The sequence below is a fragment of the Polyodon spathula genome, chromosome 10 (assembly GCF_017654505.1).
Source record: "Polyodon spathula isolate WHYD16114869_AA chromosome 10, ASM1765450v1, whole genome shotgun sequence".
Taxonomy (NCBI): domain Eukaryota; kingdom Metazoa; phylum Chordata; class Actinopteri; order Acipenseriformes; family Polyodontidae; genus Polyodon; species Polyodon spathula.
In genome coordinates this window covers 31,781,173-31,809,149 of record NC_054543.1, presented here as the reverse complement: position 1 = coordinate 31,809,149, position 27,977 = coordinate 31,781,173, and the positions used below count along the sequence as shown (strand labels likewise).

The window sequence follows — 27,977 nt, the reverse complement described above, 5'->3', positions numbered from 1 at the left end:
TTTTCTTGAACATTGGTTTGATACTCCTTATGTTTTGTTTTGTATATTGTAACATGCGTTTTCATTTTCAAGTATTTATAGAAACGTATACGACGTAAAACATTGTCAATTATGAAAAAAAAAATAGATTCCAGCAAGTGTACTCAAACTTTTGACTGGTACTGTGTGTGTGTGTGTGTATATATATATATGTATGTATGTATGTATCCCTTGAAACCTTTCTTCTATAAAAAATCGTTATAGAGAATATCAGAGACACCAGACGGGGAGGGGATGATTGTTAACTTTGGGTTACTCATATAACTGTGTTGCCTACGGTGCCTAGAGGAAGTATTCACCCCCCTTGGGCATTTTCACAGTTTGTTGTGTTACAACCTGAAATCTTGATGCATTTAAATGGGATTTTTTTTTTATTTACACAACCTACTCAACACTTTCAATGTGTGAAAAAATAAAAACCTGAAAAGTCTTCATTAGATAAGTATTCACCCCCTTTGCTAAGACACTCCTAAATAAGCTCATGTACAACCAACTGCCTTCAGAATCCACACAATAAGTTAAATGGAGTCCATCTGGGTGTAATAAAAATGGTTCACATAATTTCAGATTAAATGCACCTCTCTCTGTAAGGTCCCACAGTTGGGTAGTGCATTCAAAGTAAAGATACTACCATGAAGACCAAGGAGCTTTCAAAACAACTCCAGGATAAAGTTGTGGAAAGGCACAGAGCAGGGGAGGGGTATAAAAAGATTTCAAAGCCATTGACTATCCCTTGGAGCACAGTCAAGTTGATTATTAAGAAGTTGAAGGTAAGCAGCACCACCCAGAATCTGCTTTTTTAGAGCAGTCCGTCCTCCCAAACTGAGCAGCCAGGTAAGAAGGTCATTGGTCAGAGAAACCACCAAAAGACCAATGACAACCCTGAAAGACCTACAACATCCAATGGTTGAGATGGGAGAAACTGTCCATGTGTCAACAATAGCTGAGGTACTCCACAAAACTGGCCAGTATGGAAGAGTGGCAAGAAGGAAGCCAGTTCTGAAAAAAGCCCATGTAAAATCCTGCTTGGAATTTGCAAAAAGGCAAGGGGGAGACTCTGAAAAGATGTGACAAAAGATTCTGTGGTCCGATGAAATAAAAATTGAACTATTTGGCCTTAATGCAAAGTGTTATGTCTGGCGCAAACCCAACACAGCACATCACCCAGGTAACACCATCCCTACTGTGAAGCATGATGGTGGGAGCATCATGCTATGGGGATGCTTTTCATCGACAGGTACTGGGAAGCTTGTCAGGGTAGAGGGTAAAATGGATGGAGCTAAATACAGGCAAATCCTTGAGGAATACCTGCATCACTCTGCAAAAGACCTACGACTGGGACAGAGATTCACCTTTCAGCAGGACAATGACCCCAAGCAACACTGGAGTGGCTTAAAAACAAGAAAGTGAATGTCCTAGACTGACCCAGTCAAAGCCCGGACTTGAATCCAATTGAGAAACTGCGGCAAGACTTGAAGATTGCTGTCCACCAACAATCCCCATCCAACTTGACAGAGCTTGAACAATTGTGCCAAGAATGATGGGCAAATATTGCACGATCCAGATGTGCAAACCTGGTAGAGACTTACTCCAAAAGACTCACAGCTGTAATTGCTGTCAAATGCATCAAGATTTCAGGTTGTAACAACAAACTGAAAATGTCCAAGGGGGGAGAATACTTACTATAGGCACAGTATATGGGGAATGGTCAGCATTGCTGAGGGGGTGTGACCAAGGCTGATTCCAAGGTTTTTTTATGTCAACACAGATATGACACTTTAATCAACTTTTCTAGTGCTGGTATACATTTTCATTTATGGCCTTGTATAATTTTCTGTACAGTTTTAGAACAACAGACAGCGACTGAGTCTCTGTACCTGAAGACCGGGTTTCTATCCTCAGTGTTAAGAATTCTGACGTGCCTTTCCCAGCAGTTTCTTACACTGTGTATGATTGCAACACTTACAGTTGCTACCTACCTAATCACCGGCTGTAAACTGCAACAAGAGTTCTGGCAACAGCACAGCAATTTGAGATAATAATGATGGAGCAATCAGGTTGCCAATGAAATAAAGAACATTGAGTAGAAAGGATGGTAGTTGTGCTCACAGGAGGTCTACGTTTATTGGTGACTTGAATCAGAAGTTGAAATTTGAGCTCCTTTCTTTGGGTATTTTGAAGACATTGTTTCTGTGTCTGCATTTTGGGGGAAGGAGGGAGTGGGGAGGGGGGGTAATTTCTTTCTCGCTGCCATGGCAACAGAAAAACACTTTCAGCACAATAGGGGAAGCATACTGGTGCTCCTAGGCGCTAAGAGCTGGCAACAACATAAACAACAATGTAGGAGCAAAAGCAAAATGACTGGACCACAGGACATTTGAAAAAACAAGGAGAATTTAGTACAAAATTCCTACTAAGACAGTTGGGTTTCTTACTGCGAGTTTCATTACAGGTGATCTGCATTTACTGGGGACTATACCAACCTGCGCTTGAGTGGAATGAGGGTAAGACAAGTGTGCTTTCCTTCATGTGTTGTAGTTTGCTGTTGCAGCCCCAAGCTACAGGACTAGAAATGGCAGCTAAATTATTTAATGTTACGTTGAAATTTTGTTTATTGCCATTTATAGTATACGTTTGTAGGTATGTGTGTCTGTTTGCTACAATTGCCTTTATCAACTACCTATGAACACAGTCCTGTGAAAATTATTTTCTTTTATAGTATAAAACTTATTACAAATAAAGTAGAGCAAGTTTAGGATTTTGAAATTCTCATCAGTGGTTAAGTTTAAAGCATCCTAATGTCATCCAGTACAAAAGTAAACATATTAAAAATATATATCGTTCTACAAAAAATGTATAGTTGATAATAGCAGTAATACCCTCTGAAGCTATACCTGCAAGATAACTGACCTGGTCTTATAATTAGTGCGTTCGTCGCTGGCCTGAATTGCTTACTGAAATAATGGTTAATTAACTAGATGAGGCAATGCCCTTACAACTACATTCAGCAGTATGTGAGTGTTGACTACCTTCTATTGAATGGAAAGAAGCCGGAGTTCCTTGTTTAAAGATGTTACCTACATTTGTCACACACTACTGTGGAGGAAAAGCTTTATAGTGTCGTAAAAATAAAGTGTTAAAAACGTGTTACTTTATTTATTTATTTAATTGTTTTGTTTTTGTTCAAAGGCCTGTATAAAAATTTATGGCTGCCTGGTTAGACGACATTTCCATTTAGAACCGCTAGGCCTTTTTTTAATGTTTGAGTGACAGTATTACTGATGCAACTCATCACACCAAAACCGCCTCGCTTCAGACCCTTTATGTTTTGATCACTTTGATTCTTTCAGATTTGAGAGCAGATTGGGGGAGGCGTTCGCAACTGAGTTCAGAACTCATTCCAGGTAACCTTGTCAACCATCTGCCGGTCAGGATCCATGCAACGGAGCTGAAGGAAGAGACCGAGGAGTCAGAAAGAATCAAAACGGTTGATATTTGTAGTCCCGTCGAAGGGCTTCCAGCACATAAAGAGCATGCAAAGGTGAAGGACAAGCCTGGAGAGCAAAATGAAAGAGCCCACGCTATCACTCCTCAGCCGTGGATGTGCTCAAGTTGTAAAGACTGAGGTTCACAATGACCAGGGGAAATTGGAGGTTTATTTTGAACCAGAGGTAAGGAATACCAAAGCAGAATGGCATAACCACATTACAGTCAAACCCGCTTAACCCATTCATATATTTTTCTTTGAAAAAATCAGAGCACAAGCTGTATTTATCTAATTTGATACATGCCATTTATACTTTGCTTTTGCAGTTAACAGAATTAGAGTAAGCTCTGTATGAGATCTTCCTATTGGTAACCAATCAAGACCACAGCTGGTTAATGCATTTCTTTATTTACTGAAAAGCATACATGTTCTGTCTCTAAGCTTCATTAATTGCTGCTAAATGGGTGTGATTTTAACATAGACCTTGCTATGCTATATAAATCGCATGGTTCTGTGGCTGGGTACTTCCGCCCCTGTGCGTATTTTGTGTTTTATGTGGTGTGTTGTTTGTATGTATGTATTGGTGCACAGGGTATGGTTTGGGTTAAGTAGCACAGGTGATTTAAAATGTGTATTTGTACACTACCGGTCAAAAGTTTTAGAACACCTCTATTTTCCCAGTTTTTATTGAAATGTACTCAGTTTAATGTCTCAATGTACTCTGAAATTAAAGCATAGAACAAATAAACAATTGGAGATAAAAAAAGAAATCATGGAATTGTTTTGTTTAACAAAATTTAATCTAAATTTTTGACTCATCAAAGCAGCCACCTTTTGCAGATATATAACAGCCAAACAAACTCGTGGCATTCTTTCTACAATGGAAATCAAATATTGTTCGGAAAGCTCTTCCCAACACTGCTGCAGAAGTTCCCCCAAATGTGTTGCACTTGTAGGTTGCTTTGCTTTCACCCTTCTGTCCAGTTCATCCCAAACCATCTCGATGGGGTTTAAGTCTGGAGACTGGGCTGGCCATTCCATGATTTGAAGCCTACCATCTTGTTCTTTTCTTCTAAGGTAGTTCTGACATAGCCTGGAGGTATGTTTTGGGTCATTATCTTGCTGTAGGATGAACTCCTGACCAACTAGGCGTATACCAGAGGGTATTGCATGGCGCTGCAAAATGCTGTGGTAGCCGTTTTGGTTCAGGGTGCCACTCACTCTGTGCAAGTCGCCGACTCTGGATCCAGCAAAAGAGCCCCAGACCATCACGCTTCCTCCTCCATGTTTGACATTTGGTGTCACACACCAAGGAACCATCCTTTTGCCTACTCGACGGCGTACAAAAACCCTGCGTGATGAACCGAAGATTTCAAATTTTAACTCATCGGTCCATAATACCTTCTTTCAGTCTTCAGTAGTCCACTGGCGGTGCTTCATGGCCCCAGCAAGCCTCTTTTTCTTATTTTGCCATCTTAGCAATGGCTTTCTTACTGCCACTTGACCTGTCAAACCTGCAGCTCGAAGTCTTCTCTTCACAGTTGAAACTGAGACTTGCTTACTTCAACCAGTGTTAAGCTGTGCTTGAAGCTGTTGTCCTGTGAGCCGCCTATCATGCAAGCTGTTGACTTTCAGAAACTTGTCTTCTGATTCTGTTATGACTTTGGGTCTGCCAGACCTCTTCCTGTCAAAGTTTCCTCCAGTTTCCAAGTGCCTTTTGATGGTGTAGGAAACTGTACTCACTGAGACCTTGGCTTTCTTTGCAATTTCTCTAAAGGAAAGACCTACACTTTTAAGGGTTATAATGGTCTGTCTGTCTTCCTTTGTTAATTGCCTTTTTCTTGCCATTATGATAGCAATATACTACTTCCTGCAGTACAATACTGTCCAAATAATGCTTAAGAGGGTGTAGTAACACAGTCTGTTCCAACACTGCTTTTATACAGACAGAGGGTTTGTAAGTAATCAACAAAAGTTGGGACACCTGTAGGAACTGTTAGCATCAACTTTCAAGGCTTAATTTACTTCCATTGTTGCAGAACAGCTTTAAGTTGTTAACCCATTACTTGTTCCCCAAAAAAGGCCTTTTTGTATAACTCTGAAATGTACATTATTTTTTTGTTTTTGGTAACCTAAATGATTTTTTTTACCCTCTGGCAGTTTACCGCTTACCTTTGTACCATTTCAGGTTATTCACTGAACTTGAACTGCTTAAATTTCAATAAAAACTGGTAAAATGGTGGTGTTCTAAAACTTTTGACCGGTAGTGTATGTGGGCACAGGGATTGCATAAATTAGTTTATGTGCAGCTCCATAAAAGCAGGCACAAATCACTCACTTGAGGTTGGTGTTCAGAGTGGAGAATAGGAGAGAGGAGGAAGAACTTTAAAAGTATAAAATAATTGCTACTAGTGTTGGATTTCAGCCAGCGCGATGTTTGTTTGTTCACTGAGTTTAGTGTATTTTTTGGCCATCAGGTCATTTTGTTTTGTTTAAATATTTTATTTATTATTAAACGCGCAGCAGCGCTTTCAAAGCCCAGTCCTGAGTGTCTTCTTCCTGGTCTGACGTCAACTGCAAGCCATCTTACCACAGACCCCCATTTCCATTTACAGTAACTTTTCTTTTTTCTGTTACAGTGTGCATTTAAATCGTAATACAAACATATGTGCCAGTCAGCAACAGGAATAACCCTTAGGGTTAGGGTTAGGGTTAGGTTTAGGGTTCTTTTAGTCCCATGTCTCATAATGTGCCCAGTTTGCACTTTCTGTTTCTAGGAAATAAATACTGGAATCTTGCCTTGTGTTGGATTGTATGTTCTTTTAATAATAAATAAAAGAAAACCACAAAAGTTTTTGAATTCTGTGGTTTTGTTTCTGACTTTTCACAGTTTGATTCCTTTCCACAAAAATAATTGTACAATATTTTATGTATTTATTTTTTGTAGGATTATTTCAATTGGAAATCCCAGCAAGATTATATCCGGTTACCCCAAATTGTAAACCGGCGTGATTTATTTAATCCAGAGTGTTACGTGCCTGAACCAGCACCCCCTAAAACATACAGCACGAGGAAAGGGCCTCTTATCCTGTACTCGGAGGACTTGGCCCTGTCATCATGGCATCCTGGAGGGCAAGGCAGGAAGAGGAAAGGCCTGCATGGCCATGGGCGGTATGGACGAGATATGGAACTGCAGCTTCATACCCTAAGGGACCTGACGGGAGCCATCTTGGCATATGGGAACAAACAGGTTGGTCAGTAACAGGAACAACCCTTATGAAAGTTTACTGCAGTACAAAAGCATAGTAAATTGTGAAAGCACATGAAGTAAATGATAGATAACTATAGTATGTTAAAACACACAGTAAATATCTATTGCATTCCAATACTGGTAGGGTTTATATTATGAAAACAGATATTTTTGGTCCCAAGCTGGTATTGGTTCATTGTAAAAGAAATACCAATGTGTGTACCTGTTGAAAACCTCTGTGTTAGGGAAATAATTGTGGTCAAGACATATAAAACAAATTATCAAATGAGCTGTGGTGTTGTTATTTTCTGTATAACATGGTTGTTTAGGCAACAACATGGTTGTATAGAAACATTTTAAGCCTACTGTAATGCTTAACATTGGTAACCATAGAGACCAGGCCAACTTGGGCAATCAACCAACTGGGCAGCAAATTAGGTAGAAGAATAGGTCAATAAATGAGCCAAACTGGACAAAGGCTTACACACTGAGGAACAATTGAGATGCCAGGAAAGAAGGTGGGCTGAATCTGTTTGTGTCGTTGGATTAAAGACTTTCTCTTATTGAACAGTCACTGTGGCTCTAAATCCCCAGGATCTTATACAGAAGCCAGCCAGGAAGAATACATTTACTTTCTGTACCTAACAGTTAAACATATTGGGCAGGTTGTGGATTCTTCCAGTGAAGAATGCTGACAGAACATCCAGCTTTGAAAAATACAACGTGTACCATCCAGGGCTTCCACTGTGTAGGATGGGATTCGGGTCTGTTTTTTTTTTTTTTTTTCTAAACCTATATTTTACTTGCCTTTGTGTAAGCTCTGCATCTGCGTAGCATAGTGGTGTAATGTGGAACAGTGTGATTCACCTGGTCATCCTGTCACGGGATATGAATGAATGCAAGATAGATTCAAAATGACATCCAGTAATAAAAATATTCACTCAGGATCACTGAATATAATTACTGTATATTTCAGTGGCCTTAAATATCGATACTAATAATAATAATAATAATAATAATAATAATAATAATAATAATAATAATAATAACACTTAAGATAAATTGCTGTATATGCCACAAATATCTGTCCAGTAGTCTGGATGTGGTTATTGTGGTATTGCAAATGTAGTTGGCATTGCCAGCTTTAAATCTTTAAAGCATGCAAATGTGTGTCCCATACAATAAAGAAGTGCCAAGTCTCCCAGGCTATGACATCTGCCGACAGGAATTGTGATCATAAACTATATCTGACGGTGCATTCTGACTTTTGAGTCGTAGCAGGAAAGTTTTCACATGAGGGTCGCTGAGACTTGCATTGATGAGATTTTGTTTGTTGGTGTTTTTGTTGGATAATTTCTTATTTCTTTTTTCACAACTCAGAAAAATCTTTTGTAATTGAACAGAATTGTTACATGTACCACCTAATTCAATGCCCAGAGTACTTAACGCAATGCAACCCCCCCCCCCCCCCCCCCCCCCCCCCAATCCAACCCCCCCCCCCCCCCCCCCCCGAGATGACTTCATTGCTGTCCCCTGCCCCCCCCCTCACACCCCCCCCCTCCCCCACCCACCCACCCCCCCCCCAAGGCGCCCCCCCCCCCCACAGCCCACCCCGACCCACCGACCCCACGCCCCCCACCAGAAGCGAGACTAATAAATGACCACCGTATTAGAAAGCTACAGAGTAAAACAAACACATCTAGCAGTTTACAATCCCAGAAGATGGGAACTTTTGATCTGCAAGATAAGGCATCGGTGTACCATAAACTCTTTTGCTTGCACAGGCTTGTCTTAATGATCATATCAATATTTTCTCAAAGACTTTATCACACTGAAGGGAAGGCCACAAATTGTGTCTTGAATGTTTCTTTATGTTCATATCACCATGAGATCACCCTTAAAGCCCTTTTGGTGTTCTTTGGAAGGTTTCAAGAAAAAGGTGCTCATTCACTTAGTTTATGTAGTAAACAGAGCTCTCTGGAGTTTCAAACGAAGCTCTACTTCAGCTCCCATGGTGTTTGCCAGTTTTATAATTGAAACATAACATATTTCATAATGTCTTACCTGTAACCAGATTAATGCTGTGAGTTAGTTAATTTTCTATGAATGAGGCAAACATACTCACAAAGGACATACTCAGTATAGTTCATTGTGTGATATACCTGGGTTCCAATTGTCATTAGTGATCTTATTTTTTTGTCATTGTCCCTTTGCCTTTTTATGATGTTAATTCTGAATGGTTTTTATTTTAGTGAATCACAGGTAAGCAGGGTAAAGCACAGACAAAAGCAAGGCATATTTTGTATCTATAAAAAATGCCTTCACCTGCTCTCCCTGTCTGGCTATGAAGATTGTAGTCTGATAAAGACAAGGAAGAATGGCCATGATCTGGTGCTGCGTGCAGGAAGGCTCATCTCGATTTAGATTTCAGCTGTGGAACCTTCCAAGAAGCATGATCTGCTGGCTTCAGAATGTAAACACATCATTCCTTAATTAAATCATTCTTAGAGGATGAAGCCTTTTCAATTCCATGCAATCACTGTGTGGTCCTGGCCACAGGTAACAGTACACTGGTGCATTGTTCTGGTTTCTGAAAGAATAGGATGCACTCCAAAAGACTGGTCTGTTGATGGAACCTGTGTCTGGGATGTAATTTCATGCAAGAGGAACCGGCAACAATAACAAGATGTTGAGATTACCTAGACAACAGAATCAATTATAAACGATTCAAATGTAGGCGTGAGGAATTAGAGAGGAGGTCAAACCAAAAAAATAAACAGGTAATCTTAGAAAGCGAAGATAATAAGGTTGAACTTTTTTCCAAATGGAAAAAAAAATGGTTTTGCATTAGGCTTTCACAACAAGTGTGTCTGTAATTTTCTAAAACACGATAAAAAAAAATAAAAAAAACATTTGTTTTTTGTTTTTCTTGTGAAGTGCTAGCAAATGACTCCAAATATTTCAATTTAGTATGTAAAGCGGTAGACATAACCAAAAACAAATCCAAAGTCACCTAATTTCTTGCTCTGTATTTATTTTATTTGTTTTCTTTTTCACTGTGGACTAGCTAAACCATTCCACAGTTACATGCTTAACTTTAAACTAGAATGATCTCCAGTACATGAGCACACTTTTATTACTACTGTACCACTTGTTTCAAGTCCTTAAAAGGTGAAGGGCTTTAATACAAATGTTTTATTAAATGGGATCAGAAACAGTACTCTACTTGACTTAGTGGGGGCAATTTGATCAACCTCTGAAATCTAGTACTGTAACACTCTATAAAAAAAAAAACAGGTTGTGACTTATCATGACGTTTATTTTCCTAATGTAATAGGATAATGATATAGATTTAAATTCCCAAATCCACTATTGTCTATTGTTATTGCTTTGCAAGTACCCTACAAAATTCAACAAGCAGCCTTTAAACTGCCCAAGCCAGTGTGTGATGGATTTCATCTTTAGGAATATATTACTTAAAGGACATATAGCTATGAGTGCCATTTAAATCGTCACCCTTTTTATGATGTTAGTATGATGTCAATGTTAGAATGTTATTTTTTAGATATGTCATTCTCACTAGTTGCTGTACATATTGTTGCCAATTTCTTCTTTTTTTAAAACTGTTCATTAGAGATCTGTGTCCACACCTACTTCCTACTGTCCAAACAAGACACTTGCAAATAAAAAGCCCTCTCAACTGCCACTATTACCAAAATACAGAAAACAGCAACTTGGTTAAGAGAGACATTCATTTACACACAAGTGGTGTTCAGCATGTCGTTCCGCAGATTTAATAGAGGTGTGCAGAAAAGAGAAAAGACTTTGGCAGCAATCCCCACCCAAATACCAAACAATGCGTACTGGCTTTTAAAAATGTATTTGCAATGGGAGGCAGCAGGAGTAAGCAGTGAGAATGAGTCAAGGAGTGTTCATTAGGGCCTGTAAGGGACATACGCACAAGGAGATGAAGTTACTCTCCCCAGGGGTCATATGAGAGGAACCTTCAGAGCTGAAATTTAAAAGCCAGATCTTCAGGAATCCAACAGGCAGCCTCACTGCCGCAACACTATAAATATGTGTCTATAAGAGAATGAAACATCTTGCTATGTGTCTGTTTGAGGCAGTGGGTGTTGGACAGACACAGACAAGGGGAGATGAAACTGTAGAACCGTCCATGGGCCTGATGTCCCAAGCCAGATCACCATTCTGGCAGCTCCCTCCAGCTGTGATTCAAATACCAAAACTGTGACAGGATTACAACTCGCTGTCAACTCAGCAAATAGAAATGAACAGAAGTATTGATCTTTCTATGAGACCTTCGTCATAGTTTTTCGATAAAATATATTTATTCAGATTTTTAACCAATAAATACTGATAAAACACCCCAAAACCTGAATTCAACGGTTAAATCACTTCTCAGGTGGTATTAAAAAAAAAACCCGAGTGGCCCATCTGGTAGAAGCACAGCCTCGTGGTGCGCAGGGTGAGTCATACAGCACAAGTAGGCCAATCTTCGTTGCACGATGTGTCTGCAGTGTGAAAAAAAGTGGTCGGCTGACGGCACATGCTTCAGAAGACAGCATGTGCCCGTCTTCGCCACTTCCGAGTCAGCGCAGGGGTGATAGCGGTGAGCAGAGCCTAAAAATAATTGGATATGCCAAATTGGGAGAAAATAATAAAATAATTGGCAGTTACTAAAAAAAAATTTAAAAATGTTAAATAATATCAACACTCAGTGGTGAATATGTTGATTTACTATAAGTCCTGGACAAATGTTTCTACTAGAATGGGAAAAACTTCAAGCCTAAATGTTTGTCAGCTTTGCTACATTTCTTTTAGAAATACTATACAATATGGTGTTTTCATTTCAGTATAAACCTCTTAGTAGTACACAGCTTTGATAAGTAAAGGCCTGTATGGTAATGCCTAGGTTTGTTTATCTTTGTTCCTGGTAGGAACGTCAGCACGAGGTCCAGCCTTTCCTCCACTTCCTTAGTGAGGAGCCGGGGGACAGGCAAATCCGCCCAGGCTACTCTACCAAGAGGTACCTGGCCTTCCTCTCCCAGACCTGGGACCCCAACACCATGCACAAGCTCGGAGACACAGGTAAGTCCCCGTCACAAGGGCACTGCTGCCGCCATCTTTGCTGATTGTTAGAACAGTGGCCTTACAGTCTTTCAGAAAATAACTGGGAAAGAAAGACGCTTTAAGTTTTTAAAACACAACACATCACATACCCTAAGTTTCTGCTTTGTTGTGCGTATTCATGCAATACCTTTTTCAACATAAAGTCATGCATATTTATTAACCTGTTCCCGCCCTTCTGACCCTGTGCCAGAGTGAGCAGGTAGGATCCTGGCAAAGATGACTGACAGATGAACCAATCCAAATTTGTGAAAGAAGTTGTGGAAACAAATTAAATGTTTCTGATTGAACAGGTTGGAGTCAAGCAGCCGATGTTGTGAATTTAGAAGATGTTTTTACAGGAAGACTCTATGTATAACCGATATAAAACGGATTTATGACCAGGGATATGTTAATAAAAATATAAAAACAATCGCAATTATGTTGAAAATGATACGTGCAAGAATACATACAACAAAGCAGGAAAATAATGCACTGTGTTTTAAACCCTGCAGTCTGTTCAGTAACATTTCAGCGCAGCATCATGGGAAATGAACCACTATGTTTCTAATTGTGAAACTGCTGCATTGTGTCCAGATAGCCAAGAAAGTGTTTTTGACTAGATTTTGCAACAACATGATTTGTATAATTGGACATTCAATAAGTTCAGATAAGAGAGCAGTTTGGATAAAGATGTTCTACTGTATTAAGCCATTTTAGACAGTAAGTATAATAATCAAGAAATATGTTCTGGTGAGTGTATGATATTACAGTTAAAATTCGGGATCCATCAAAATCATCCATTCAGAGTAAAACCTGTTTTCTGGAAACAGAACAATGCACAGGTGTAATGTTACTTGGGGGCCATGCCTCGGACTGTGATCGATACAACAGACTGTCTCACTCTTTGCCTTTCTTACCCTCCTCTTCTTTAAACTGTTTCAATAGCCTTATGTAATCTAGGTGCTCCATTCTTTTCCCCTACCCAACCTCTCTCAGTCCACCAGAACAAGCATTGCCTTATGGACAGGAGGCCGATCTGTTGACCTTTAGGCCAGGATGTGTATGGGGTCGTTCCCCTGTTTGATGGCCCGTTCTAACAATTACAGCATCTTTAGTCAAGCATACCGTGTGCTAGAAAGAATAAAAAGACAACTGTGGTACTCTTCCTAAGGGGGATGCAGAAAATTGGTTGACAGAAAATTCAAATTGGCTTTTCCTTTACTATATTTATTGCAGTACATGTACATTTACAAACGTGTGTCCACTAGGTGCGTGTTATACAAAAATCTCCATTGGAAGTACTTTAAAACAATATTAAGCTACTCTACCTACTGGAATATATTGTGCTTCTGTATCTCTAATTTTGACCTTTCTTCACCTTAAAAGCGTCAGCTGTGTAGAACAACAAATCATGTCAAATAAATTACATTCCTTAAACTCTTTCAATCATTCAGTTATCGTTTGCCAAAAAAGGCGTCGCAACAGAAGAAGAAAAACAAAGCTTCAAGGCGTTGACGCAAAGAGGTAAACAGAGACTGTGAGCGCTGTCTTTCATGTTCACTGGAAATTGATTGCAGATTGAAACCTAATATTAAGAGCCGCCTTTTGAACACTTCATTGTAAAAGTCCATTGGTGTCGGATTTGGTCAGCCCTGAATGTATTTGCAAGCCGTTCTTTTCAGAGCTCCAGGTGCTCTGTGTAATTTATGCTTTGCTGAATCCCAATAGAGACACCCCATTCAATGTTTTTTGTTATCTTTTTGTTTTTCGCAGGAAGTATCCGTGACCCCTTCTCCTATCCAGAGAACTCAGGAAACTACAATTACCAGTATGAGCTCTCCACTGCTCCCAGGCCCTATAAAGCACTCCCAGGATGCCTACCAACCCTTGAGACAGTTCATGAGGGTTATCCATGCTGGCAAGACAGTGAGGGTCTGCCTAAACCTGGTATTATGATTTATAATGACTTCATCACTAGATTACAGCTCTCCACGCAGCAAGTTTATGAACTTTGAATGCTTCTTTCTCTGATAAGCAGACTTGCTAGCATTCGTATTGATTGGTCAATCATACTGCATTGCTAGCACAGATACTGCCTTGCTGATTTGACTTAAGTTCTGCCATCCACTGTCGAGAAGATAAATAAACAAATAATAGTGTTATGGGTTTGTTATATAAAGCTTCCACATTACCAAACACTCTGCGGGATGCTTGAGATTTATTCTGTCGACAGCTTATTGTTTTAATGCCCGTATGAACTTTAAATCAAATTGATGAAGGCTGTAATAAACACAAATGAAGACATTTGCAGAAATGAAACAGCGACTGTCTCCGTTACCTTCCAAGTGGGATTGTATAGGGCCACACCCTGTATCTGAATACTGTCCCAAAGCTAGTCGGAGAGTGCTGTATATTGATTTTGACATGCATTGGCTGGTTATGAGGGATAAGAAAAGTGAATGGGTCTCTGTTGTTCTGAACAGCTTATTCAGTTCCACAGGTACATCACTTCCATGTCTTAAGACTTGAGTATTTTATTACCTGTTAATTGAATACACCTCTGCATTGTCCTTCGTTACCTTGGTACGCAGCGATAAACTATAACTGTTGTTACCTGATAAACAAGTTAAACCGCTAGTTACATAGCTAATTAAAACATGTATTGATTTATTTATATATTAAGAAAAACATGTTTGAGTAACTTATACATTAGGATGTGATTTCATTAAACTTTTCTCTGTTGAAATGTGAGTATTTTTCTCTGGGGCTTGGAGTCATGTGTTTTGATTATTTATAAGGAGATTAGTCTTCTGTGTCACATCTCCCTTTGTTTTAGCAATTAAGCCATGAAGCTGCACCCATCTTTTCTGTGCACTTCCAATTTTAAAGGGTTGAACAGTAGATGGAGGCAACACAACCCGTAGTGTTGTGCCTGTGCTAGTTGTCTGACAGAAGATGTGGCTCTGTTTAAAGAACCTTGAATCAATATCATTTGTTGTTTTCAATTTCGAGGGCAAACCAAGCCTCTGCCAAAATCCAGAAGAAATAAAGGCATGCTTTTGGAAGAGCAGAAGATGGAAAATCTGCCGAAGAGGAGAGAGAACAGTCTTCTGATCCCGGGGCCCCGCATAGGGATGAGCCCTGTCCCCGAGAGTGAGACCGAACCCACAAACCAGGAAGAGAGAGCCCACAATGCTAATGAGAATCAGGTACTGGAGATTACCACTGCAGTGCGCTTGCGTTTCAGTCAGTGTACTGAATGTTCAGTAGTTAACTTTCTGTGCAAGACAGTATTTGGAGCATTTTGTTTAAGGGTTAAAGTAAAAAAAAAAATAAATACATTGCTTTATAACACAATCTGAATTACGAGTATTCTTGCTTTTCAATCCCCAGTTGAGTATGCACAGCTTGTGTCTTGCAGGAATGTGTCTTGTTTTCGTTGACTCTTCACAGCTGGCTGTTTCGTTTTTTCACTGCTGGCTCTTTATTTCAGGCTTCTGGTGTCCAGGTTTCTCAGGCCAAGGTATTTGAATGGAACCCAGTGAGTCAGAAGCTCTACAAGGACAGCCAGGCCTCTCTGAGGCAGACTAGCATTGACTCCTCCTGGCTCCACTGTGAGAGATCACACGCCACCTATTATGGGGGCACTTTGGTTGGCGGGAGGAAAAGCACCAGCAGTGAGTACAGTAAGATCGATATATAATAGGGTAGATACCACAGTGCACAGTGAAGTGCCACTTTAAGTTACTTTTGCGTTGGCATCTAACACAATCACTGTAGTACATGGGTGGTAGTGTTAAAATGCATTATACTACTACTCTCTCTGCTAATCACTTCCATTCATATTCCAATCTTGTTGTCCTGCAGAAATATGAAACCCTACAAGTCCATTAACAACATAGCAGCCTTCGCTGAACTGAATGACTGATTCGGTTTGAGGTCAAATTCAGAGTGGAAGCTGCACTTAACTGACCTTAAAATAAGTTAGACCAAAGGACTTGTCATATAATAGCTATAACTTAAGGATGCATCAAGTGTGCCTGGAGACAAAATTAATCTCTGAATTTATCTATGTGTTTTTCATTCTGTCACACTTTACTTTTCAGAGCACTTTTATTGGTTTATTAACTGAAACATCTAGGTGGCATACATGTTACTTATTTTGTGTTAATAACCTCACTGTTACACCTTTGCAGCAAAACCAGGCCGGTCTGAGCAGAAAGAAGGAAAAGAGACGACTCTTCACGACTCTTGCTATGCCGAAGTACATCTCCCACCTGTTCCATCGGGCATGCTGTTTGGACTTGGCCCAGACAAGGAGACAGCAGAAGAGGTGGGTAGTCATCACTCATGTTTTATTACCGTTAAAGTGCTTATATTGGCTTCCTTTTGTCTAGTTAGCCAAGAACCCTTTTTTCTGTTGCACTTTGTAAGGTGGCAGAGAATGGTATTTGACCACCATGGCTCATGTTCACATGTGGACCACTCTCTGAGCTTAATTGGGTTTTGCCACTTGTAATGGTTTCCCTCTAGCACTGACATAAGAATAAGACTTTTGACTGGAGAGCTAGCTTCTCAGTTGAATCTTTTTTTTTTTTGCATTCAGTACCTGTTTTTCTATTTGATTCAATGGGCTGTCATGCTAACACACAGAGTCCCAACCTTAAGCCTTGTTCATCTCTATACTTTCAGACAGATCCACTGAAGGAATCCGTACCTGAGATACTGAACCTGCCGTCCCTAGTTGAGGCTGCCGGGGCTCACAGGCCACCAAGAAAGAAACAGCATGAGACAGAGCTTCCCAAAGAGCTTCTCATCCTTCCCTTACTGCTGCAAAGGAACGACAGACAGAGAATACACTTCAATCCAGGTATGTAACATGTGCCCAACACAGAAGCAGAGGACCTTTCATTAAATTACTTATAATGACTATATTTTACCTGTCTCTTATCACTTGTTCTGAATAGTGGTGCGCACACTAGCGACCCCTGTAGTCTGGCCAGGTGCCCGCAGGCTTGCCTGTAAGCTGCCCAGAGCTATGTTGTCCTCTGATGCTGCTGCTCTGAGGTGGCTGCATGGTAAGTCTGCAGTGTGAAAAGAAGCAGTTGGCTGACGGCACGTGCTTTGGAGGACAGCGTGTGTTCGTCTTCGCCCTCCCGAGTTAGCGCAGGGGTGGCAGCAATGAAAAGCCTAAAAATAATTGGATATTCTAAATTGGGAGAAAATAATAAAAAAAATAATTGGTGACTACGAAATTTTTTGAAAAAAAAAAAATATATATATATAGAACAGGGTTGTCCTGGCTGCCTTCTCTTGAGCATCCAGAACTACAACAGATGGCATCTCTTATATCTCTTATACAGAAAGAGACACCCTACATACCACGAACTGACTTATAAATTAGAACATTTTGTTTTTCAGGGTGTTAGGGTGTACTCTGTCCCCCACAGCACACACAGAGTTGGTTCCTGTCTAGAGTAGTTAAGGAAAAGTGTAAGTCACTGATATTTGAATCATTTGCAGGTGTTTTGGATCATGAGAATAACAGAGAGACAGAACCAGCTGACCCTTCTAGAAACTATGAAAAGGAAATGGAGGCGAGAGCTGAGGGCCCAGCAGCAGAGAAGGCAACCAGGACAACCCTGTTTCCTGTGCTGAGACCCAAAGAGATAGGCCTGGAGTGGAGTGGGATGGGAACCACAGAGAACATGGACACAGAAGTCAGTCATGATCACGGTAACTTGCTGTGGTTGCAGATAATCTCACAAGAAATATCCACCACACAGATTTCTTCGATGGAGCTTTCTCATCTCCAATTGCTTAACATCGTCACGCTGCTGTGGAGTGCTGCCATCTTAGGAACAAATAACATTACCACATGTAAGATAATGGTGAACAGGCATTTTGTCATTTTCTTCCCAATGGTGGTGCACAATGGCAGCTGGCATCACACTTATTTGGTCAGTTGTTATGGGTTCCATATTATTAAAGTGTATTTTTGTCAGAAGATATCGAACATAACATGACAAACAATATATAATCTCATTTTCTTCTTATTTTAACATTTTACTAACTTGTACAGGGAGAATACAGTTACAACCGGCACAATTCAGAAATCATTAAATCATACCTTTAAACATTTAATGTGGAACAGAACAAGAAATGTTGTATCCGAGAATACCGAGCAAAACTTTTTTCTTAGGTTATTATGGCTTTGTTTGATTTAAAAGATAAGTCGATTAATCGCACAAGTTAGCAGCAGCTGCATTGAAGATGGTGTATTTCACATTTTGTATAGTTCCCAGTGGTGACTGCATTACCTCATATAAAGAGCCCTCTCGAGTTTCATGCCCATGTTTTTGCATGAAGTTTATATATATTTAAAACACCTTTTCAACAATGAACACATAGTTTTCTTTACAGCTGTTACTAAACATGACAAGAAGGATTAGTTCCTGTTCTCAAAGGATATGGCAACATTAGGTGAAATATATACTGTTAACATGCTTCTCTTTTTATATGAAATTTGATACCAAGCTTTTAAAAACCCTATACTACCAAAGCGTTGTCTTTCAGTCTTTCACTGTGAAAGATCTATTGATTGAAGTTTAGAATGAAGTATTTTAACCAGCACTGTTAAACTGAAACATGATACTGGATTTAAAAAACATGGGAATTGAACAAGATAGATAGAAAGATCGATAGATAGTTTCAATTCTAACCACCAAAATGCCAATGAACTACCATTTAGTTAAGATAGCACCACCCTGCACCTATGTCTGTTAACACATTTATCATTCATTCATCATTTTAATCTATAATTTGGCAGAACCCTCTTGAAAAGTGAGATGAATATATCAAGGGTTCTATCCTGGTTAAATAAATACATTTGAAATTTGAATAAATGTGATGACAGAAGCATTATGTTATAGCTTGTTTAGATGAGAAATAACTACTCTGAAAATCCTAAGGCCAGTTTCGCATCTCATCTGCAGTCTACAATTTACAATCCAATCTGCAACCAGATATTACCCAAAAGTCAAATATTAGCTGATAACAGGGCTGGCCTTAGGCACATGCAGAACACACAACTGCATGGGGCATCAGGCTAAAGGGGGCACCACACTGGATGGGTGACCAGACTCCATCCAGTAGTGCAGGTTGCTGTGAGCTTGTTTGTTTGAAAAAGCATCACTGTCTTGCATTTCTAAATTTATTTAATTCATCATAATTTTTCCAACAACTGCACTACCATCTATAACAACATTTTCCCTGGCAACCGTCAGTCACCCGGCTTCAGTACTAGTGCTACTGATAAGCAGCTACCGAGCTTCGTAGTTTGCGAGTTTCTTTGGATTTGAATTTCTGAGGCCGTTTTCAAGTCATGTTTGAATATCATGACATAATGCAGCAGCGGTTTTATCTGTTTGCATTTTGCAATGTGAAACTCCATTCCTGCTGGAGCCTAAACAGCCACCTTTCATCATTGTGTCCTGTCACATCAGTTCAGCCCAAAACATTAGCATTAATTACACAACACTGACCTGAAGGTTAGGGTTTCGGTGCAGGGAGAGGATTATTCATTGTTTTATTAACAATAATACGATAGCTGATCAGAGTGCAGTGTCCTCACAGGAGCATTGCGTGTTAACTTTGTAAGGACAGCTTGAAAGACGAGCTTTGAGACTTTCCAACGATGTCCTATTCATGTATTTTCGGTATTTGAGCCTCGGCAGAACCCTGTAAATACAAGTGTTTTTAAAATGTTATTGCTGGGCTGTATGACCTACTTCAGTGTAGTAAGCTCACATGTTCAGATAACAGTTAGCTGTTGGGGTTAGTCATGGTAGTCTCTTGAATGGCTTTGAAGCCATAATGAATAGTTCCGTCTTGCACCACATGATCGTGGTCTCTGGCACGATGCATATATAGTATATATATATATATATATATATATATATATATATATATATATATATATATATATATTTTTAATTATATATGGCCATAATTATTTTTTCTATTTTTTTTACTTTTGGTCCCTTTTGTATATATGGCCATAACTCCTTTATTTATTACCCAATTTGTTCAAATTCTTTATTTATTTTTACATGTTCCCTCCTTTTCAAAGTTTTATTGTACACTGTCAGATTTGGACTGGCCATGCACTGCACGTTTATAAGAATCACATCCGTCCCGGATGATTTGATTCTTATAAGCGGTTGATTCTTAAAAGCAGACCGATATGATTACAATTAGCAAAAGTGTGCCTCCACGCATCAGCAGTCTAAATACATTATACAAATGTCAGTGGTGCTCAATCACTGAGAACAATACATCAAAACAATCAACACAGGTCCTTGTATGTAATTAACTTGACATATGATCCCGATTATGTTTACTCAAGGCTACAGAATCCTATTTCACTACAGTATACTTGAGAATTGATCGTCTTGTGAGGGCACCTAGTTTAACTGCCCTGTGGTGTTACATGTATATATATATATAATATATATATATATATATATATATATATATATATATATATATATATATATATATATATATAATAGCTATTATGATGACGTAAACGTAGAGTAACGATTGGGGGCATTAATTTTGTAAAAACTTTCTTTTTCAAGATCATTCAAAGTAAAAAAATTAAGTGGGGCATTATAACCTACTCTTGCTTGGGGCACCAGAAGCTCTAAGGCCAGCCTCGCCTGATAATAGCTATTTATAATTAATTCACCAGCCTCCAATATTTCTTTGATAGTATAATGTATTCACAGCCTTGTTCAGCTTGCTTTTCCCCCTGCAGTCCAAGATTTAAAACCTGCACCTCCTACTCTTTGCATTGGAGGCTCATTAGGTAACTTCTACCATCATTGTTAGTTGGAGAGATTAGTTGGATGAGTTAGTTCTGCCAGCCCGCAGTCCTAACTGAGACTGAAAAGTCTCAATTGATCTACATCTGTTGCTGATGGAAATGAGCGAGTCTGATTTCAAAAAACTTTCAGAACAATCCCAGTGGCAAGTAGAAACAGTGCTTTAGTGTTTGCAACGTGCCAATTTTTTTTACCTGTTCTTTGCCAGCAGAAGAGAACCTCGCTTGCCTGGCTGGTGGTCCCATGTTGGGGCTTCTGCCTCCTATCATTGGTAGGAAGGGTCCTGGTCACCAGAGCAGCATGGCCTGTTTCAAAGCAAACAGCAAAGACTCCAAAGATATCCCCACAGGCGTCATTAGGGGTAGTTTACCAGAGGAGCTGAGAGGTGAGAACTTTTTATTTTATTAGGCCTGTGTTACTGTACCTGCTGGTTTTTATTTAAAAAGAAATTCCATATATTTCTGATAACATGATTTCATGGCTATTTTTCATTTACTATGAAGAATGCTACAAAGGCAGTTCAGTGGGCAGCCTCATCATGGGTCCTGATGGGCAAATCATCCGTTTATCTCTTCTGGGACACATTCCAGATTACGGCGTAGGACTACACCTTGATGACATCACTCAAAATGGAGGTTTGAACATTTATATCATTTTAAAAGTCTAAACTGGTAAACCTGTGCAATTCACAGAAGGGTTTTAAATGTAATTAAATCACTATGATGTTTTTTACTATGCCTTACTACATTTTGCAATGTTTTTACTGTAGTATAACTTGGGGAAACTTTTATAAGGGAAAGAGGTCAGTGAGTAAAATATAGATTGTGCTTCGTACATTCATATATATGTTTAGATCTAGGTGCTAGTTACTGATATAGCAATTACCTAACACTGTTAGGTAACATTCAAAATAGGACATTCCCCAGACAACAGGTTGGGAATTCTTATAGAAATTAATGCATACGTGAAGTCCAGGGTGCTTATGTAGTTCATCCATAACTTTAAAACACTGAACTGTAAAATGTTCGGTACCAAAAAATAAAAAATACATATATAAAATTAAGGTAGACCAACATTTCACCTTTAACATCCGTCCAGCCTTAATTATTTTTTAGGGTGCCTATTGTAAATTGTCTTTTAATTATAACATTAAACTATCCTTATATAATCTCAAAATACCTCATCGTGATTAGGAATAGGATTAACCAGTTTGTCAAAAGTTGGACGTAATTGTTCAACGTTTGAAACCATGACAGCTTTGAACATGATATGACTGACAATGACCTTCGACCCACTGGGGAACCACAAGGCCCTCGGAGGGCAGCTGGGAGAGAGGGAGGCAGAGGGGTGCGCCCTGCTGCTCCTGTCTGAGAGATTACTGATTGGTATGGGTCAAAAAAGAGAACAAAGAGGAAAGGCATGTATCCCTCATTAGGTTTGCCTGCCTCCTTTCAGGGCTCGGAACCCTGGGCCCTGGTGTCAGCATGGAGCAGCCGTGGACAAGATTCCTACAACAAGACGGAGGTCAGTCATTCGCAAAGAGTTTCATAATTTGACCATTCATTTAATGCTGCTTTCACAGACAAGGTTTTTTTTTTCAATGGGACATCCCTTTAATTCATTCAGAAATTGTCTTTGATGGCAGCGCTTGGTCGTGGCAATGCAACGGTTCTGTACTTAGGGGCAAGCCATTGGTAGATACCACAGTGGGAACATTTTTCATCATTTCAATGGTATTGACAAATAAACCTTGGTACCATACTGGTACTATTGTGCTACACTATCAGGCCTACAGTGTAATATGTGCTCCAAATTTGTTGCGTTGCCATTCCTGGTAATGATTTGTTTTTCTGACTGTGTCATGTTACTTCAAGACACCCCCAGCCTGCAAGAGAAAATGAATGACCTTCCTTCCAACATTTTCCCTTGTTTCACCCCCACACTAGGTCACCTTTGTGCTCAAGTCAATGTACTTTCAAGTCTGTTCAGCCAGTAAAAGGGTTAAGTGGCTTATGAGCGACTCAAATGTGAAAGTGCAATCTGGAAGCATCGAAATATCTGCTGCGAATTCAGCATTATTCTTCATGTGATTTATAGGCCCCCTGTTGATCATTTTCTTAACTCTAGTTAACACTCACAGAAGCCCTGCTGTTGCTTGTGCACACACTAACAACTCAATTACAAACATGACATCCCAATACCAGAATAGACCTAAAATTTCCCAAAGCACAATATTTCCTGGAATTAGTGAAGCCACAGGCTATTTCCTACAGACACACTTCTACCCTAATTGGGGTTCAACCTAAAAAAATGAATTAGAGCCTGTTCTTTTTGAAGATTTCTAATATTAAGAAACTGCATTGTTTATTTATTCAGTCTGGGAATGTACTTGTATTACTGGAATGGGGGCAGGGGAGTCCATAGGAACAAAAGCGTTCAGTGCGCTTCACAAACCCAAGGGGCAATCAATCCTTCACACTTTACGAGCACAATTCTTTTTACAAATATATCTTCTTTATATACATTTTCAAAGTAGGATACATTTATATCATTTTTAAAATACTGATAGCAGCTTTTTATATGTGTTTCTCCAGAGATCACTATTATAGTTTATGTACTGTCAACTGCTTTGTCAGTTTCCGTTGTACCATATGAGTTCAATGGCTTTTTGTTTCTTGAATTTGAAATGATGTAACTGAACTGAGTCTACAGAAGGCAACTATGTTTAATAGCTAGAACTGTCTGCTTTTTGAACCCACCCCCCCTTGTCTTTTTGAATCCTCAACATCTGTTTCTGTTTTCACTTAGTGAGGTATCCCTAACAGTGAAATCTGATCTCCCCGGCTAGGCCCTAATCCAAGGCCTTGAGTTTTTGACTGACAGGCCCTGTGTTTTCTCAACCTTGCTGCCTGTTTCCTTTATCCTGTCACTAGTCAGAAACCTGACCCCCTTCCTCCTAACCACCCTTTTCGGGGCCTCATCAGAAACTGACACTTTCTAAATAAAGATTCTTCAGGCAGATGAGCATATCCAACTTTATTCCTCCGTCCTTGCAGGGAATATCCCTGACAGCTGGGTTTAAACCTAACCGGATCTCTTCAATATATACAGCTCTGGAAAAAATTAAGAGACCACTGCAAATTTATCAGTTTCTCTGGTTTTACTATTTATAGGTATGTGTTTGGGTAAAATGAACATTTTTGCTTTATATAATATCTATAAACTACTGACAACATTTCTCCCAAATTCCAAATAAAAATATTGTCATTTAGAGCATTTATTTGCAGAAAATGATAACTGGTCAAAATAACAAAAAAAAATAAGTTCATATTCATTTTTAAACAGCACAATACTAATGTTTTAACTGAGGAAGAGTTTAGAAATCAATATTTGGTGGAATAACCCTGATTTTCAATCACAGCTTTCATGCGTCTTGGCATGCTCTCCACCAGTCTTTCACATTGATGTTGGGCCACTTTATGCCACTCCTGGTGCAAAAATTCAAGCAGCTTTGCTTTGTTTGATGGCTTGTGACCATCCATCTTCCTCTTGATCACATTCCAGAGGTTTTCAATGGGGTTCAGGTCTGGAGATTGGGTTGGCCATGACAGGGTCTTGATCTGGTGGTCCTCCATCCACACCTTGATTGACCTGGATGTGTGGCATGGAGCATTGTCTTGCTGGAAAAACCAATCCTCAGAGTTGGGGAACATTGTCAGAGCAAAAGGAAGCAAGTTTTCTACCAGGACAACCTTGTACTTGGCTTGATTCATGCGTCCTTCACAAAGACAAATCTGCCCAATTCCAGCCTTGCTGAAGCACCCCCAGATCATCACTGATCCTCCACCACATTTCACAGTGGGTGCGAGACACTGTGGCTTGTAGGCCTCTCCAGGTCTCCGTCTAACCATTAGACGACCAGGTGTTGGGCAAAGCTGAAAATTGGACTCATCAGAGAAGATGACCTTACTCCAGTCCTCTATGGTCCAATCCTTATGGTCTTTTGCAAACCTCAACCTAGCTCTTCTTTGCTTCTCATTGATGAAGGGCTTTTTTCTAGCTTTGCACGACGTCAGCCCTGCCCCTAGGAGCCTGTTTCGAACTGTCCTCGCCGCGCACTTCACCCCAGCTGCCGTTTGCCATTCTTTTTGTAGGTCACTTGATGTCATCCTACGGTTGCTGAGTGACATTCGAATGAGTCGGCGGTCATCCCGATCAGTGGAGAGTCGTTTTCGCCCTCTGCCGGTCTGTAGCTTTGTTGTCCCCAATGTGTGCTGCTTGACCTTGTTCTTATGAACCGCCGTCTTTGAAATTTTAAGGATGGAAGCAACCTGACGCTCACTGTATCCCTCTACCAGTAAAGCCAGACTTGAACCCTTCTTTTCCTCACTCAAAACTTCCCTTTTCAACTCTTTGGGCATGGTCGGTAGTTATTTTTTTATTCCAATTACTTTTGAGGTACTACTAGCACTGTTTTGCCATCCAGCCGGTCCTATTGCAAGAGGATAGTGATGACCACAGGAGTGGTTTTTATACTTTTCCTCGTTAAATAAGATTTGGTTCAGGTGATCCCCTAATCAGTACCTCATTCAGTAGAATGAGGTGTGCCTGTGTTGGAATTCAACAGACACTAGAATGGAATGGCTGCCATACATGTAGAGATGCTGATTTAAGAAAAAATTGCAGTGGTGTTGTGGCAGAGCAAAGCTCTGCCCTTTAAATTGGCAGGGATGGGGTTAATTTCCCCTACCTGCCTGGGTTTATTATGTTCAGGTGGCTGGGGTTGATTAGTTGATTAGGTTGATTAACGATCAATCAGCGCCCAGCCACCTGATATAAAAGGAGGCCTCTGCTTCTCATTTGGAGAGAGGGAGCTGAGGAAGCAGGTTGGTTTTTTTTGGTTGTTTGGAAAGTTTGAATCCAGTGAAGGCATTGCCCAGCCTGGAAATTGTTATTTTTGTAAATTTTGCTTTTTGTCTTTCTTTGTGTTTAAATTGTTTTGTTTTGGCCCTTGTGCCCTTTCATTTTTGTGTTTATTTATAATAAAATAGTTATTTTTTTGAACTGCAGTCTGTCTCTGGGCCTCTATCCACTCGCCAGCCTGCCACAGGTGTCTTAATTTTTTCCAGAGCTGTATATATATGCGCTCATCAAAATTGAAAATGTACCTTTTTTAGTAATGCTTGGCTTTGGCTGTTTTAATCAAAGGTTGTTGTTGTTCTTGTTGTTGGTTTGCACTGAAGGATCTATAACATACAAAATTAGCATACTCTTGAGATGCATAGCCAACTAGTGTACATAACTGAAGACTGTCTTGGCATCATTGGTTGAAATGGTTAATAAAAATCCCTTTATATAAGTTTGACATGTATGAAAACTTAAAAAAAATAATTAAAAAAAATAAATATATATATATATATATATATATATATATATATATATATATATATATATATATATATATATATCCAAAATAGCCAGCAGTATGTTCTTAATAATTTCCAAGATCATCTATGGACCTACATTTGTGATTAGTCATTTGTGAATGCCTCACATGCATCTCAGCACTTTTTATTCTGCATGCTCCTGCAGTTGGTGTTCCAGCTTCTTTCTTAGCTTGCACATTTTATTTTTTTTAATAATTCAAGCCCTATAAACATGTGTGGAAAACACCTGGATATCAGATTCACTGCAACTACTGGGTAGATCCACGATGAAACAGGTTAAACAGTGCCCTGACTTATTTATAGAAAGTGAAATAAACTCTACACTGGTTAAACAGCAAAGGATTTAGCTAATCATATTGCTGTACCTCCTTTAAACAATTTTGGGAGCTGCTAACAGGTCTCCTGTGACCGAACACTCTAATAGAGACAGACTCTAGGCTGATGACGTCACGGTGTGTGGAATGCACTGCTGATGACATCACGGTGTGTAGAATGCACTTCTGATGACATTACGGTGTGTGGAATGCACTTCTGATGACATCACGGTGTGTGGAATGCACTTCTGATGGAAAGCACATGCAGCCAAAAAAAGAACACATTGGCACCTCGGAAACTCTTTATTAGTGATCTGGAACGTTTAGACATACTGCTGTATTCCAGGACCCCAACAGGTTCTTTTTCTGGTGAAATAATAAAGATTATTTAAGCTTTCTTGTGGGAAGTTGCATTCCATTTTCAACTTATAAAGCTATTTACCAGTTTACACAGTAGGAAGGTTAAAGAAATCCTGCAAGGAAATCTGTATTATGTCTTAGTGTGAAAAACTAGTATGCCTTAGTTGTATAATATTAGTCCCTATTCACAAACCTTTATCTACCGTTTTTTGATTGGTGTACAGTTTCAGATTCATAAAACTGGTCTAGACTGTTGTTATTAAAGCCTAAAAATTATTGAATAGTTTCAGAAATATCACATTTCAGTTTTATTCATTAATACAGACTTTAATAAGTGCCCACCAACAGGTTTAGCTATAAACTGTGCAAATTTCACGTAGGACTTTAGATTTGTAAATCTAGCCCAGTGTTCAAAAGAATAAAAAGATCACCTGACTGCTCTAGTTAAAGATGGGGTCTGAAGCCTCCTAATCAACTTCAGTACAAAATGAATTACTGACTGCTTTGTTGGGTTACTTATTCTTCACTTCTGTAGCAGTTTAGGTTTTGTATTGATTGGCTGTAGAAAGTTCAGTTTTCTACCTGTTTTCTCTGTGGTGCACATGGGTATCACTTCCAACTTTTATTATTATTATTATTATTATTATTTATTTTTTAGCAGACGGCATTATCTAGGGCAACCTACAATTGTTGCAAGATATCAGTTATCACATTATAAAACTTCTGGTGAGGAGGGCTTACGCAGGTTGTCAGATTCCCAGGCTATTAAAAGAATAATAATCAAGGCTTTAAAATATCGATCCCCTGAACATTCTACTACAGGTTACCACAACCATAAAAACGTTTTTAGTTTGACCTCACCTGACCTGGAGACTGACCTGCATCACAGGAAATGACAATCTACCAGGAAACAGCAGAGTAAAGTAAATGTGTAGTGTGGAACTTTATAATGTTGCTAATGCTAATAAGTTGTAGATTTTAAAGCCTTGGTTAACACTCTATAACTGTAGCATTCACTAAACAGGCTATTTTCCGCATCAAGAAAAGATTGTGTTGTTGAAT

At 39.4% G+C, this 27,977-nt stretch overlaps 1 protein-coding gene across 1 annotated transcript in view; it reads left to right on the top strand.

The window, feature by feature from the left end:
• Positions 1-2,298: 2,298 nt before the first annotated feature.
• Positions 2,299-27,977, top strand: part of LOC121321936 (uncharacterized protein KIAA2012-like) — a 42,679-nt gene continuing 17,000 nt past the window's right edge. Inside the window, exons 1-13 of the mRNA XM_041261326.1 lie at positions 2,299-2,543; positions 3,390-3,710; positions 6,474-6,776; positions 11,735-11,885; positions 13,680-13,853; positions 14,919-15,115; positions 15,400-15,583; positions 16,103-16,239; positions 16,599-16,776; positions 17,430-17,642; positions 21,003-21,179; positions 21,298-21,429; positions 22,250-22,318. Of these exons, the coding sequence (XP_041117260.1) occupies positions 3,606-3,710; positions 6,474-6,776; positions 11,735-11,885; positions 13,680-13,853; positions 14,919-15,115; positions 15,400-15,583; positions 16,103-16,239; positions 16,599-16,776; positions 17,430-17,642; positions 21,003-21,179; positions 21,298-21,429; positions 22,250-22,318 (2,020 nt within the window). The 5' untranslated portion in view covers positions 2,299-2,543; positions 3,390-3,605. The remainder of the gene's footprint in view (positions 2,544-3,389; positions 3,711-6,473; positions 6,777-11,734; positions 11,886-13,679; positions 13,854-14,918; positions 15,116-15,399; positions 15,584-16,102; positions 16,240-16,598; positions 16,777-17,429; positions 17,643-21,002; positions 21,180-21,297; positions 21,430-22,249; positions 22,319-27,977) is intronic.